Source organism: Dermochelys coriacea, chromosome 6 (assembly GCF_009764565.3).
Source record: "Dermochelys coriacea isolate rDerCor1 chromosome 6, rDerCor1.pri.v4, whole genome shotgun sequence".
NCBI lineage: Eukaryota > Metazoa > Chordata > Testudines > Dermochelyidae > Dermochelys > Dermochelys coriacea.
The window spans coordinates 98,304,839-98,320,099 of record NC_050073.1 but is presented as its reverse complement, the minus strand read 5'-3'; the positions used below and the strand labels follow the sequence as shown (position 1 = coordinate 98,320,099).

Here is a 15,261-nt window from a genome sequence, read left to right as displayed (position 1 = left end):
AGCATCCATATCTGTCTATCTTGTAACTTGTATCGTTAATCATCTTGGTTGAATTAGTTGTTTTTCAGACTGAACCACAGGGAACTGTTCTTCCTTCCTTCTTTATAATACAAAACAAAGTTTTAGCTTTGTATCAGCTCTGTGTCTTTACTTTACTTTACGTTGGCACCAATACTGCCAACCCCAAACATTCAAAAATCATGAGACAGTACCCAAAATCTTGAGATTGGCCTAACCATCATGAGATGTGAGGAGGTAAATAACACTTTCTTCACACCATTCATGACTTTATAGATCTCTGTCATGTCACTTCTTAGTCATCTCTTTTCTATGAACAGTCCCAGTCTTTTTAATCTCTCCTCATATGGAAGCTGTTCCATACCCTTAATCATTTTTGTTTCCCTTCTCTTATCCTTTTCATTTATAATATAACTTTTTTGAGATGGGGCGACCAGAATTGCACACAGTATTCAAAGTGTGAGCATTGGAGTTATATAGTGGCATTATGATAGTTTTCTGTCGTATTATCTTTCCCTTTCCTAATGGTTCCTAACATTGTTAGCTTTTTTGAATGCTGCTGTATGCTGAACAGATGTTTTCAGAGAACTACCACAATGACTCCACAACCTTTGTTGAGTGGTAACAGCTAATTTAGACCACATCATTTTGTATGTATAGTTGAGGTTATTTTCCACCGTGCGTTGCTTTGCATTTATCAACATTAAATTTCATCTGCCATTGTGTTGCCGAGTCACTTAGTTTTGTTAGATCCCTTTGTAACTCTTAGTTAAGTCCAAAGAAGACTGCAATCTTGAGTAATTTTGTATTGTCTGCAAATTTTGCCACCTCACTGTTTAATCCTATATCCGGATCATTTATGAATATGTTGAACAGCACTGATCCCAGTACCGATCCTTGGGGGACACTGCTATTTACCTCTCTCCATTCTGAAAACTGACCATTTATTCCTACCTTTTGTTTCCTGTCTTTTAACCAGTTGCTGATCCATAAAGGGACCTACCCTCTTATGCTATGACTGCTTATTTTGCTTAGAGCCTTTGTTGAGGGACCTTTTCAAAGGCTTTCTGAAAGACCAAGTACACTATATCTACTGGGTCACCCTTGTCCACATATTTGTTGACCCCCATCAAAGAACTCTAACAGATTGGTGAGGCATGATTTCCCTTTACAATAGCTGTGTTGACTAAACTCCAATATATTGTGTTCATCTGTGTCTGATCATTCTCTGCTTTACTATATTTCCACCAATTTGCCTGGTACTGAAGTTTGGTTTAGTGGCTTGTAATTGCCAGGATTGCCTCTAGAGCCTTTTAAAAAATTGGCATCACATTAGCTAACCTCCAGTCATCTGGTACAGAAGCTGATTTAAGCTATATGATACTCACCATAGTTGGTAGTTATGCAACTTCATATTTCAGTTCCTTCAGAATTCTTGAGTGAACACTATCTGATCCTGGTGACTTATTACTGTTTAACTTATCAATTTGTTCCAAAACCTCCTCTATTGACACCTCAGTCTAGGACAGTTTCTTAGATGTTTCACCTTAAAAAAAGAATGGCTCAGGGGTGGGAATCTACCTCACATCCTCTGCAGTGAAAACAGATGCAAAGAATTTGTTTAGCTTCTCCACAATGGCCTTATCTTCCTTGAGTGCTCCTTTAGCATCTTGGTCGTATAGTGGCCCCACTAACTGTTTGGCAGGCATCCTGCTTCTGATGTCCTTAAATTTTTTGCAGTTAGTTTGTGTCTTTTGCTACTTGCTCTTCACATTCTTTTTTGGCCTGCCTAATTATACTTTTACACTTGACTTGCCAGAGTTTGTGCTCCTTTCTATTTTCTACAGTAGGATTTGCCTTCCAATTTTTAAAGGATATCTTTTTGCCTTTAATCGCCTCCTTTACTGGACAGTCTCTACGTAAAAGAATAAATGGACACAAATCAGACGTCAAGAATTATAACATTCAAAAACCAGTTGGAGAACACTTCAATCTCTCTGGTCACTCAATTACAGACCTGAGGGTGGCTATCCTTCAACAAAAAAAACTTCAAAAACAGATTCCAACGAGAGACTGCTGAATTGGAATTAATTTGCAAACTGGATACAATTAACTTAGGCTTGAATAGAGACTGGGAATGGATGAGTCATTACACAAAGTAAAACTATTTCCCCATGGTATTTCTCCCCCCCACTGTTCCTCAGATATTCTTGTTAACTGCTGGAAATAGCCTACCTTGCTTGTCACCATGAAAGGTTTTCCTCCTTTCCCCTCCCCACCCCCCTGCTGCTGGTGATGGCTTATCTTAAGTGATCACTCTCCTTACAGTGTGTATGATAAAATCCATTGTTTCATGTTCTCTGTGTGTGTATATCAATCTCCCCTCTGTATTTTCCACCAAATGCATCCGATGAAGTGAGCTGTAGCTCACGAAAGCTTATGCTCAAATAAATGTGTTAGTCTCTAAGGTGCCACAAGTACTCCTTTTCTTTTTGCGAATACAGACTAACACGGCTGCTACTCTGAAACCTTTACTCTGTGTGTAGTTATGGTGACTTTTTTTTGTTGTCTTACTATTTTTTTTTTAAATTTGGGGCATACATTATATTTGAGCCTATATTATGATGTGTTTAAATAGTTTCCATGCAGCTTGCAGGCATTTCAGTTTTGTTAGTTTCCATTTAACTAGCTTCCTCATTTCTGTGTCATTCCCCTTTCTGAAGTTAAATGCTAGTGTGGAGGTATTCACACCCCATCAAGGATGTTAAATTTAACTACATTATGGTCGCCATTAGTGAATGGCTCAGCTATATTCACCTCTTATACCAGATCCTGTGCTCCACTTACAACAAAATAGAGATTTCAGAGTAGCAGCCGTGTTAGTCTGTATTCGCAAAAAGAAAAGGAGTACTGGTGGCACCTTAGAGACTAACAAATTTATTAGAGCATAAGCTTTCGTGAACTACAGCTCACTTCATCGTTATCTCTCCCCTTGTAGGTTCCAGGACTAGTTGTTCCAAGAAGTAATCATTACTGATGTCTAGAAATTGTATTTCTGCATTCTGTCCTGAGGTGACACGTACCCAGTCAATATGGGGATAGTTGAAATCCCCCATTATAACTGAGTTTTCTATTTTTATAGCCTCTCTAATCTCCCCGAGCATTTCACAACCACCATCGCCATCCTGGCTAAGTGATTGGTAGTATATTCCTACTGCTATCTTATTATTATTCAAATGTGGAATTTCTATCCTGTGGTACAGTTTGATTCTTTGAAGATTTTTCCAATATTTGACTCTATGCTTGTTTTCACATATAATGCCAGTCCCCCACCAGCATGATCTACTCTGTGATTGCTATATATTTTGTACCCGGGTATTACCGTGTCCCATTGATTATCATCATTCCACCAAGTTTCTGTTATGTCCATTATATCAATATCCTCATTTAATATCAGACACTCAAGTTATTATTCAGGTTATTATTTAGACTTCTAGCATTTGTGAATATTTATAAGCACTTATAAAATTTGTCAATATTTATTTGTCTGCCTTCATGTGATATAACTGAATGGGACTCTTTTTTTCATTTGACTGTTTCTTTTTAGTTCCTACCTATATTTTTATCACCTTCTATCCTCTCCTCTTTTCTAGGATATAGAAAATCCTCATTAATAGATCCTCCCCTAAGAGACATCTCTGTTCAAACTGTGTGCTCCTCCATACCTGTCAGCTTTCCCCCAGCTCTTAGAAGAATTTTTAAACTATGACATTTTTAATTTTACGAGCCAGCAATCTGGCTCTGTTTTGGTTTAGGTGGAGCCCATCCTTCATGTATAGGCTCCTCCTTTCCCAAAAGGTTCCCCAGTTCCTAACCTAAAACCCTCCTTCCTATAGTTAGACTCTGCAATTCTGCCTGTCTAACTGGCCCTGTGCATTGAACTGGAAGCATTTCAGAGAATACAGTATTACCATGGAAGTCCTGGTCTTCAATCTCTTACCTAGATTTAAATTTAGCCTGCAGGACCTCTCTTCAAATATCTTTCCCTATGTCATTTGTACCTATATGTACTACATCTATCAGCTCCTCTCCAGCACTGCACATAAGTTTGTCTAAATTACTCAAGAGATTCCCCAATCTTTGCACCTAGCAGACAATTTACCATCTGATTCTCCCAGTCATCACAAACCCAACTATCTGTATTTCTGATGATCAAATCCCCCATTACTATTACCTGTCTCTTCTTAATTAGGGCCGGTGCAACCACTAGGCGAACTAGGCGGTCGCCTTGGGCGCCAATTGGTTGGGGGTGGCGCTGGAGCGGAGGTAAGCTGGGGCAGGGGGTGCGAGGGGAGGGCCGCCTGCAGTAAGTAATGGGGGGGTGCACAGGGGAACCACTCCCCACCCCAGCTCACTTCAGCTCCGCCTCCTCCCCTGAGCACTGCCCCGCTCTGCTTCTCTCCCTCCCAGGCTTGCGCACCGAACAGCTGATTGGTGCCGCAAGCCTGGGAGGCGGGAGAAGCAGTGGCATGCTCGGGGAGGAGGTGGAGGAGGCGGGGAGCTGCTGCGGGGGGGCTCCCTGGGCCGAGAGGAGGGAAGAGGGAAGGGGTGGCAGCGGCTCCCCGGGCCGAGGGGAGGGAGGGGGTTGCGGGGAGCTGCGGAGGGGGGATGGCGGCGGGGAGCTTGCCGTGGGGCGGCACAAGGTGGAAGTTTCGCCTTGGGTGTGAAACCTCCTTGCACCGGCCCTGTTCCTAATAACTGCGGTTCCCTCCCCGGAGAGGTATCCACAGTGTAAGAGGATATCATGACATCATCTGGAAGGAGGGTGCCAACTATGTGATCATTTCTTTCCACTCCAGCTTGATGTTCTCCTTCCCCAAGACTTTCATCCTCCTCAACAGCACAGAGGCTGTCAGACTGGGGGTGGGACCAATCTACTGTGTCCCAGAAAGTCATGTCTATGTACCTCTCTGTTTCTCTTACTCCTCCAGTTCAGCCACTCCGGTCTCAAGAGCCTATACTTCATCCCTGAGGTCCATGAGCTGCTTGCATACATACACCATCTGTCCACAAGGCAGGTAATCATGCAAGCTAGATGGCCCAGCTCTGCTGCTGGGCTTCTACCTGCATTATTTTTACTCCTGAAGCTTTTTTGGGGGGAGGGGTTGTTTTGGGTTTTTTGCAGGAGGGGTGAATATTGGCCCAAGTTTAAAGAACATTAGGTATAGCTGGCTCTCATGCTCCTTCTCTAAACTCCTTCACAAAAATCCTGTTTGCTTCTTCTGTTCACTAGTCACATAGGAGCTGGCATTTTAAACCCTGGTTTTCCCTGAGTAGCCCCACTCCCTGGTTAACAGATCCTAAAGGGATTAGAGATCAAGTATTAAGTAATTCTCAGCCTTGCCTAAAAGGCCGTTAGGCTCAGCCACACCCCCCGCCCCCAACAGACCACACTGTAAGCTTCAGGCAAGCAGAAAGCACACAAACAACAAACTAACAGACAACAAACTCACCCCAAGGGTCAAGTAGTTGCTCCTCCTTCACCTGGAGAACTCCCTTGCAAAACTCCCCTGTTTGCTAGCTCCTCTGCTGATCTCCTTGCCTGCTGCTCTCTGAGCCTTTAGTCACGTTTTTGAGCTTTTCTCTGCAATCATGAGGGCTAGAATCTTACTTATAAAAGTGAAAACTAAGATTCTCATGTAATCACATGAATCTGGGAGCTGAGGCTTCACGAAAAAACAAATAATCATAGAATCATAGAATCATAGAATATCAGGGTTGGAAGGGACCCCAGAAGGTCATCTAGTCCAACCCCCTGCTCAAAGCAGGACCAAGTCCCAGTTAAATCATCCTAGCCAGGGCTTTGTCAAGCCTGACCTTAAAAACCTCTAAGGAAGGAGATTCTACCACCTCCCTAGGTAACGCATTCCAGTGTTTCACCACCCTCTTAGTGAAAAAGTTTTTCCTAATATCCAATCTAAACCTCCCCCATTGCAACTTGAGACCATTACTCCTCGTTCTGTCATCTGCTACCATTGAGAACAGTCTAGAGCCATCCTCTTTGAAACCCCCTTTCAGGTAGTTGAAAGCAGCTATCAAATCCCCCCTCATTCTTCTCTTCTGCAGACTAAACAATCCCAGCTCCCTCAGCCTCTCTCTGTAAGTCATGTGCTCTAGACCCCTAATCATTTTTGTTGCCCTTCGCTGTACTCTTTCCAATTTATCCACATCCTTCTTGTAGTGTGGGGCCCAAAACTGGACACAGTACTCCAGATGAGGCCTCACCAGTGTCGAATAGAGGGGAACGATCACGTCCCTCGATCTGCTCGCTATGCCCCTACTTATACATCCCAAAATGCCATTGGCCTTCTTGGCAACAAGGGCACACTGCTGACTCATATCCAGCTTCTCGTCCACTGTCACCCCTAGGTCCTTTTCCGCAGAACTGCTGCCGAGCCATTCGGTCCCTAGTCTGTAGCGGTGCATTGGATTCTTCCATCCTAAGTGCAGGACCCTGCACTTATCCTTATTGAACCTCATTAGATTTCTTTTGGCCCAATCTTCCAATTTGTCTAGGTCCTTCTGTATCCTATCCCTCCCCTCCAGCGTATCTACCACTCCTCCCAGTTTAGTATCATCCGCAAATTTGCTGAGAGTGCAATCCACACCATCCTCCAGATCATTTATGAAGATATTGAACAAAACGGGCCCCAGGACCGACCCCTGGGGCACTCCACTTGACACCGGCTGCCAACTAGACATGGAGCCATTGATCACTACCCGTTGAGCCCGACAATCTAGCCAGCTTTCTACCCACCTTATAGTGCATTCATCCAGCCCATACTTCCTTAACTTGCTGACAAGAATGCTGTGGGAGACCGTGTCAAAAGCTTTGCTAAGTCAAGAAACAATACATCCACTGCTTTCCCTTCATCCACAGAACCAGTAATCTCATCATAAAAGGCGATTAGATTAGTCAGGCATGACCTTCCCTTGGGAATCCATGCTGACTGTTCCTGATCACTTTCCTCTCCTCTAAGTGCTTCAGGATTGATTCTTTGAGGACCTGCTCCATGATTTTTCCAGGGACTGAGGTGAGGCTGACCGGCCTGTAGTTCCCAGGATCCTCCTTCTTCCCTTTTTTAAATATTATATTTTAATATGAGACTCATGATAAAATCAAGAGAGTAGGCAATGCAGTGACACTGAGACTCAGGAAGCATGATTTTAAAAAACCCCCAGCAGAGTCTGGTATAAAGAAACTTAAGACAACAGTTAAGAAATTAAAGGGGTTAGACTCCACATGGAGCCTGCTTGAGCATACCATTCTGTATTTGCCAAAAACTAAAACACAAAAACACAGTAAAATAAACCAGAGTCCACATTTATTCCCATGGCCACAAAGTGGTGCAAATTGCAAATAACCACAGCTCTCTCTCAGATTTTCCATTGGCAGAAAGCAACTTCAAATTCCATCCAGGATTCTGTATAGAAGCCCTACTGGCAGAGGGTGCTTGGGACAGGTAACGAAGTAGCACATCTTTGGTTAGCCTGGCCCCAGTGCCTCTCAGACCATCCCTCTATACTTGTGGTATTGTGTGGTCTTCAAGCCTTCTACCAAAGTGGAGGTTATAGAAGGTGGATAACAAAGCTTCCTCAGCTCTCGTCCCCTAATGCCCCTACTCTACTTGCGCTACATTGATGACATCTTCATCATCCGGACCCATGGAAAAGAAGCTCTTGAGGAATTCCACCATGATTTCAACAATTTCCATCCCACCATCAACCTCAGCCTGGACCAGTCCACACAAGAGATCCACTTCCTGGACACTACGGTGCTAATAAGCGATGGTCACATAAACACCACCCTATATCGGAAACCTACTGACCGCTATTCCTACCTACATGCCTCTAGCTTTCATCCAGATCATACCACTCGATCCATTGTCTACAGCCAAGCGCTACGATATAACCGCATTTGCTCCAACCCCTCAGACAGAGACAAACACCTACAAGATCTCTATCATGCATTCCTACAACTACAATACCCACCTGCTGAAGTGAAGAAACAGATTGACAGAGCCAGAAGAGTACCCAGAAGTCACCTACTACAGGACAGGCCCAACAAAGAAAACAACAGAATGCCACTAGCCATCACCTTCAGCCCCCAACTAAAACCTCTCCAACGCATCATCAAGGATCTACAACCTATCCTGAAGGACGAACCATCGCTCTCTCAGATCTTGGGAGATAGACCAGTCCTTGCTTACAGACAGCCCCCCAATCTGAAGCAAATACTCACCAGCAACCACACACCACACAACAGAACCACTAACCCAGGAACCTATCCTTGCAACAAAGCCCGTTGCCAACTCTGTCCACATATCTATTCAGGGGATACCATCATAGGGCCTAATCACATCAGCCACACTATCAGAGGCTCGTTCACCTGCGCATCTACCAATGTGATATATGCCATCATGTGCCAGCAATGCCCCTCTGCCATGTACATTGGCCAAACTGGACAGTCTCTACGTAAAAGAATGAATGGACACAAAGCAGACGTCAAGAATTATAACATTCAAAAACCAGTTGGAGAACACTTCAATCTCTCTGGTCACTCGATCACAGACCTAAGAGTGGCTATACTTCAACAAAAAAGCTTCAAAAACAGACTCCAACGAGAGACTGCTGAATTGGAATTAATTTGCAAACTGGATACAATTAATTTAGGCTTGAATAGAGACTGGGAATGGATGAGTCATTACACAAAGTAAAACTATTTCCCCATGCATCTGATGAAGTGAGCTGTAGCTCATGAAAGCTTATGCTCTAATAAATTTGTTAGTCTCTAAGGTGCCACAAGTACTCCTTTTCTTTTTGCGAATACAGACTAACACGGCTGCTACTCTGAAACCTATTTCTCCCTCCCACCCCACCCCCCACTGTTCCTCTGATATTCTTGTTAACTGCTGGAATTAGCCTACCTTGCTTGTCACCATGAAAGGTTTTCCTCCCCCCGCCCCCCTCCCGCTGCTGGTGATGGCTTATCTTAAGTGATCACTCTCCTTACAGTGTGTATGATAAACCCATTGTTTCATGTTCTCTGTGTGTGTGTATATAAATCTCTCCTGTTTTTTCCACCAAATGCATCCGATGAAGTGAGCTGTAGCTCACGAAAGCTTATGCTCTAATAAATTTGTTAGTCTCTAAGGTGCCACAAGTACTCCTTTTCTTTTAGCCTAGGTGTAATTATGGAAGCCCTGCCCTGCCATGGGGATTGGCTATTTATACAGGAAGCTGGGCAAGGGAGGGAAGTAGAAGTTATGTTGGTTGCAGCAGGTGGTGGTTTGTGTTTCAGGCTCCAGGAGACTAGTCTGACCAGATTCCAATACTTTATGTGACAGCTCTGAACTAGGGTGAGGACATTATGTATTGTTTCATGTAATTGTGCCTGTCCTGAAACCTTATTAAAAGGGGACATACTATTTTCTTAGTTTGTGTTGGCTTTTCCTTGCCCAGATCTTATTGATGCCCAGTCAGGGAAAGTAAGGTGGAACTCACCTCCAGTGCACGCCTGGCTACATGAGTGCATTCAGAGATGGCCTATGCATTTACAGATAGTGTGCATTTCTGTGCACCTGCTCCAGGACTTCCCTTGGGCAGAGATCCACAACATGTGGTTCTCAAAACACCAATAACACATTATATTCACTAGCCAAGAGAACTGTGGCACAACTGTGTCTCTAGTACAATTTCAGCCATACTATGGATGCTTTTTTAACATGCTTGTCATAGTGTAGATGGAGATATCGTCACAGCCAGCTCTAATCCACCATTGGATCCCTGCTGAAACCTAGAGGTGGGCCCCAACTAAATGTCCACAACTGGAGTTTGGAAGAGTTCACATATGGATATAAATTTTGTGGTTTGCTATAAAGGCCCAAACAAAAATGTATGACAGGGATGCGGAAATAGTGGTGATTGGATACCTCTTTCTGAGTAACTGTTAATTGCCTGTTAGTCTGTGATTGTGGCACATTAGACCCAGCAAAATGCATTTTATTAATAAATACAAACATCCATTTAATAAAAATAAAATACAATGAGCTACCATGTATTAAGTGTAGCTAGAATGCGTCTTGCAATAGACTCTACCAATACAGTGATGGGCCTATAAGGTCCCCACAACTTGAGTGTGTTTGCATATTTTTTTCAATTTTGATGCAGCCTTCAAAAAAAATCTGTCAGACATATGCTCTGATGTTGGCAGCAGCGACAGCAGCAGAGAGTCAACAGCATCTGTTTGTTACTGTAATTGTTGGATTGCATCTCTGTTTGGTGCAATCCAACAGCCGTTCTACCAGAAGCTGTTTAGCTTTTTGTACCACTCGGGGAGCCTCCTGAAAAGATGCCTTTGCGGGCAGGATCACTCCAGCTTTGCTGGACAAAATGTAAGCAAACAGATGAGGAGAATGTGGGACTCAGATCAGGGAAAGAATAGAGGTTAGAAACTTCCTGGAACTCAGACTTCCTGTTCAATCAAGAACATCTGATCACCAGTTGTCAAGGTAGAACAAAGCCTTGGTTCATGCTGGGCTCCTCCCCACTGCTCCTGGACCCACATTTTGCATTTCGGGGCAAGGAATGATTTTCACTATCTTTGAATGGCCAGAAGACTCCTCATCTCTGAGGAAGGGATGGATCTTGCCACTGTGATCCATGTATTTGTCATCTCCAGGTTAGACTTCATATTTGATCTCCCTAAGGAAGCCAACAGCTATATCTCACAAGCTGCAGCTCTTTCATACAGCAGCCTGCTTTGAGACCAACAAAAAACTATTTGATTAAGCACCAGTACCCTCCCTCGAAGGGAGAGGCACCAGAGTAGTCCTGTCCATTTCCGGAGCTTCTCTGTCACTCTGCCCTCTAAACCGTGCCAGTTCTCCGGCGGAGATGGATGCATGGCAGAAAGGTAAACGCCAAGATAGAGCAGCAGACCCGTGCTCCAACTGATGGCCTGGAGTGCAGGTGGGAAGGAGCTCGCCTGCCACCCATCCCCGACCACCAGGCCAGAGCTCTTGACCCAGGAGGAGGAGGCTGCAGGAGCACATCATACCAGCACTCTCTCACCGTTGTTGATAACTTCAGAATGAATTTAAAGTCTTAAGGCCCAATGTGTTGTTACTTCTGAATCTGGACCCAAACAGAGGTAATGAAACAAAGGTGACTTTACATCACTTTGGTAGATTCTCTAATACAGGGCGAGGCTGGGGAAGGTAAAGTATTTCCCAGCACTATACCATTAGTGTCATTATACATACTGAGCTTTGGGTTAACGAATGGCTCCTGCCTTGTGATGTCAGAAATGAAACACTGCAGTATAAGTGAAATAGTATTTGTAATGGTTATTTGACCCTTCTGCATAGCCATTGTTATGTAGGGTGCTGCATGGGTGCCAACCTTTGGCTGAACAGTAGGGTGCTGAGGGTAGGGCTACTGCTCTCATACCCCAGGTTGAATGCACTGTGAAGGGTGGGGGTAGTGCCCCAGTACCCAGGGGGGCTGCACCATAAAGAGTGGGGGTGGTGTGCAATGATTGGGGGGTGCTGGGCAATGGGGTTCTGCCATTTCAGTCTCAGGTGCTGTTCTTTTATACTCTTGGGTGCTGTGTGATGATCAGTGGGGTGCTGCACTGTAGGGTTGTGCCCTGGCACCCCAGGGTGCTGTGTGGTGATTAGTGAGGTGCTGTGTGGGTGAGGTGCTACATAGTGGGGTGATGTGTGGTCATGGGTGGGGTGCTGCATAGTGTGGGAGGGTGCTACCCTTGCCCCCTAGACTATGGCCTGCTGATGGGGATGCCTAGAGGGGAAACCTCTGTGTTTTGAATCTGATTACTCTGTAAAGTTACCTTCCATCCTGATTTTACAGAGATGCTGCTTTTAATTTTTTTTCTTTATAATAAAGTTCTGTTTTTTAAAACTCTGGTTTACCAATTTGGTTGGTAGATTATTCTCAAGCCTCCCCAGGAAAGGGGGTCAAGGGGTTTGGGGAGATATTTTAGGGAAACAGGAACTCCAGGTGGTCCTTTTCCTTGAATCTTTGTCTAACTCGCTTGGTGGTGGCAGCAGTACTCATCCAAGGACAAGGAAGGATTTGTGCCTTAGGGAAGTTTTTAACCTAAGCTGCTAGAAATAAGCTGAGGGGGTCTTTCAGGCGGTCCCCACATCTGTACCCTAGAGTTCAGAGTGTGCTACTTGGGGATGCACACAGTGGGTTACTGAGGCAGCTGGGTGACAGAGACAGGCTCTGCTCCCCTGCGATGAACAGCAGGTATTCAGGCGCCCCTGGCCCCCCCGCTCCCTGAACCCACGGCTGCTGCTGGCCCTTTAAGTGCTGGCGGGAGGCCCGTGCCGCCGCTGGCTGGGAGACCCCGCGCCTCCACTGAGAGGTGAAACCAAGATGGCGGCCGCGCAGTGACTGAGGCGGAGACAGAGCCAGTGGGAGACGGACGGGCCTCGCCGCGCCTCAGCCAGCCCGGCCGGCCGGCCGGGGAGGGGCCTTTCCTGCCGGGCGCCCGGAGCGGAGCGGGCCGGATTACCTGAGCGGGCCGAGGAGCCGGGGCTGAGCCGCAGCAGTAGCGGGAGGAGGAGGAAGAAGAATATGGCGGCGGAGCCGGGCTGGGAGTGAATCTGCCGCCTGCGAGGGGAGCCCATGGGGAAGACGGGGCGCTGAGCCCGGCCGCCTTCGCACCCCGTCCGGGACAGGCAGCGCCCGCTGGCCGCTCACGAGCCGCTCTGGAGCAGGAGGGGCCGCGCCGCCTCTGCCCCCCGCACTGACGAACTGCGAGCGAGGGGGCGTCGGGCCTGGGCAGCGCCCGCACAATAGAGCCGAGCGCCGGGCAGGGGGTGAACTGACCCCGCTCCCTCCCCTTTGCCGCCGATCTGCCACCACCCCTTGTTCCCTCTGCTAATCTGGGTGCTTCCTGTCCCCTTCCCCGGCCAGCACACGGTCCTCCGGACTCACCCCTTTCCTAGCACCCCTGCTCTGCAAGCCCCATCCCCTGACACCTTTCCCCTCTGCTTTCCCCCCACCCGCTGCTAGCCTCCATAGCCATCTTACCTCTCCTTCACCATCCCTCCTCTAACACCTCTGCTCCCTCCCCACGCTGCCCCTTCGGCCTATCCCTTTACCCCCGGCAGCCCAACTGCTCCTCCTCCTGAATAACACCTCCCTGGTCCTCGAGCCTCGTAAATAGCTTCCCACCAACTGCCCCCTTCCCCAGCACTCTGCTGTGCCTCCAAATATTGCGGATGAGGAGGAGACTGCCCCAGGAGTGAAGAATAAGGAGAGATCCCGGGGTGTCTGTGTGGGACTGCTCCCCTCTTTCCTGCTCCCCTCCTCTGAGGGGGGCCTAGCCCCCCACCATCCTCCTGTTCCTTCAGGTGTCACAGGCCAGTGTGGTGGCTGTAGTGTGGCAGGCGGCAGGATGACCGACACCCGGCGGAGGGTGAAAGTTTACACGCTGAATGAAGACCGCCAGTGGGATGATAGGGGCACCGGACATGTGTCCTCTGGCTACGTGGAGAGGTTGAAAGGCATGTCCCTGCTTGTCAGGGCAGAGAGCGATGGTAAGTGTGCGAGAGCATGCCAAGTATTGGTAGTTGTCTTTTACCAATCCACCTAAAAAAGGAAGATGGGAACTGGCTTTGTATATCTGTTCCATGACCCTAGCGGCATAATTTGTATACGATTATGAAACGAGGGAGGCAGCAACTATGGTTAACTCTTGTTAGGCCAAGTGACAGGGTTGGAAGATTAGGACAACACACTCCTACCCATCTGGTACACTGTGCATATTGGACTCACAGATATAATGGTGCATACCAAATACACGTCGTCCACATTGCACACTCTATATTGCACACCAGTATCCCGCTTCTTGGCCCCCCCCCCAATGATCTTTGCCACGAGCACTACTTGGGATCTCTTCTTTGAATAATTTATAATCCCCAGATTAAAGAAACTACTCGCAGTTTGGATTACATTTGTTGAACACAAAATATTTTAAAATTCTTTCAGTGTAGTGTCTAACCTATTCAGCGCTCAGTAATTGGGTTTCAAATATATTTTTCACTCTTTAAAAGTGTTTTAAAGGGTATTTTATAATATGTGGCTATACATATAGTATTAAATTGTTGATTTTAAGACAGTACAAAGAACAAAACAATATTGTTGGGATATATTTTAAGCAGCTACAGTATTCTGCATTCATGCTAAAACTGCTTTAGAATTACCCCTTAAACAATAAATCCACTTATAGCATATCACCTGTTTTCCTCAGATTGCAAGCATGTTTCTCTACAGATCACTACATTATGGTAGGTTTTGTGTAAGAACTATCCATGATTATTTGATCAGTGAGTTAATGGTTGCTGTAGTTACTGTGGATTAAACTTGAAGTACATCTAGCTTTATTTAACACTAGTAGCATGAATTAAGGTCTCCTATCTCAGTTAACCATATAGTTGCATATTTGGTTATGTTTTTCTGACCGTAGCTATTTCCAGGATTTTTATGTTACGTCTGGTTAGGTTGGATCGTTCTTGCAGATTGCTGTCTACAGTTGATTGTAATCTCCCCTCTTCCTCATGTTTATTTGACGTTCCCGTTGCTGATGATGAAGGATAGAAAACTTCATTGAGGTCACTTACTTAGTCCAGTCATTGTATGGGAAAGTTCTCAGAAAGTGCACTATAAGGAAATCCTAAATTGATATAGTAGAAATCAAATTTAGAAAATTGATTATCAGAAACATGCTTAAATGCTAATTACATTGATTTGAGTCTTTGCTAAATTATTATTAATGAATTATGAAAGCCAAATATATAATTGATTTTACCAAAGAAAATTTGAAGACTGTTCTCCCCATTCTTTTCATTATGTCTTATTTCTTATGCAAGATAAACTCCTCCAGATGGCAATGGACCTCTACTATTGAGTTTAAGGGTGAAAGGGAGCACTGTGGTGTGGAGTGCGGGGGATCACCATTGTAAACTGGTTTATTTTACAGTGGTATAATTACAGCATTCACCACCACCAGGACAGCTTTCAAGAGCATAACAAATGAGTAAAGTACAACTGAAACATCAAATGAAAGAGTGACATTAAAAAAAATATATAGTGGCAATATTTTAAAAATACAGTGATGTGGGTAGAATTTTTGAGTATAAAATGCTGCAG

General features: G+C 45.4%; 1 protein-coding gene across 4 annotated transcripts in view; it reads left to right on the top strand.

The window, feature by feature from the left end:
- The first annotated feature begins 12,438 nt into the window (after nt 1-12,438).
- PPP4R3A (protein phosphatase 4 regulatory subunit 3A) overlaps nt 12,439-15,261 on the top strand; it is a 79,544-nt gene continuing 76,721 nt past the window's right edge. For 2 of the 4 annotated variants that reach the window (XM_043515969.1, XM_038405847.2), the window contains exon 1: nt 12,450-13,649. In XM_043515969.1, coding sequence (XP_043371904.1) covers nt 13,508-13,649 — 142 coding nt within the window. In that variant the 5' untranslated portion in view covers nt 12,450-13,507. Of the gene's footprint in view, nt 13,650-15,261 lie in introns of all 4 variants that reach the window. The other 2 variants (XM_038405846.2, XM_043515970.1) reach the window with 2 other exon arrangements.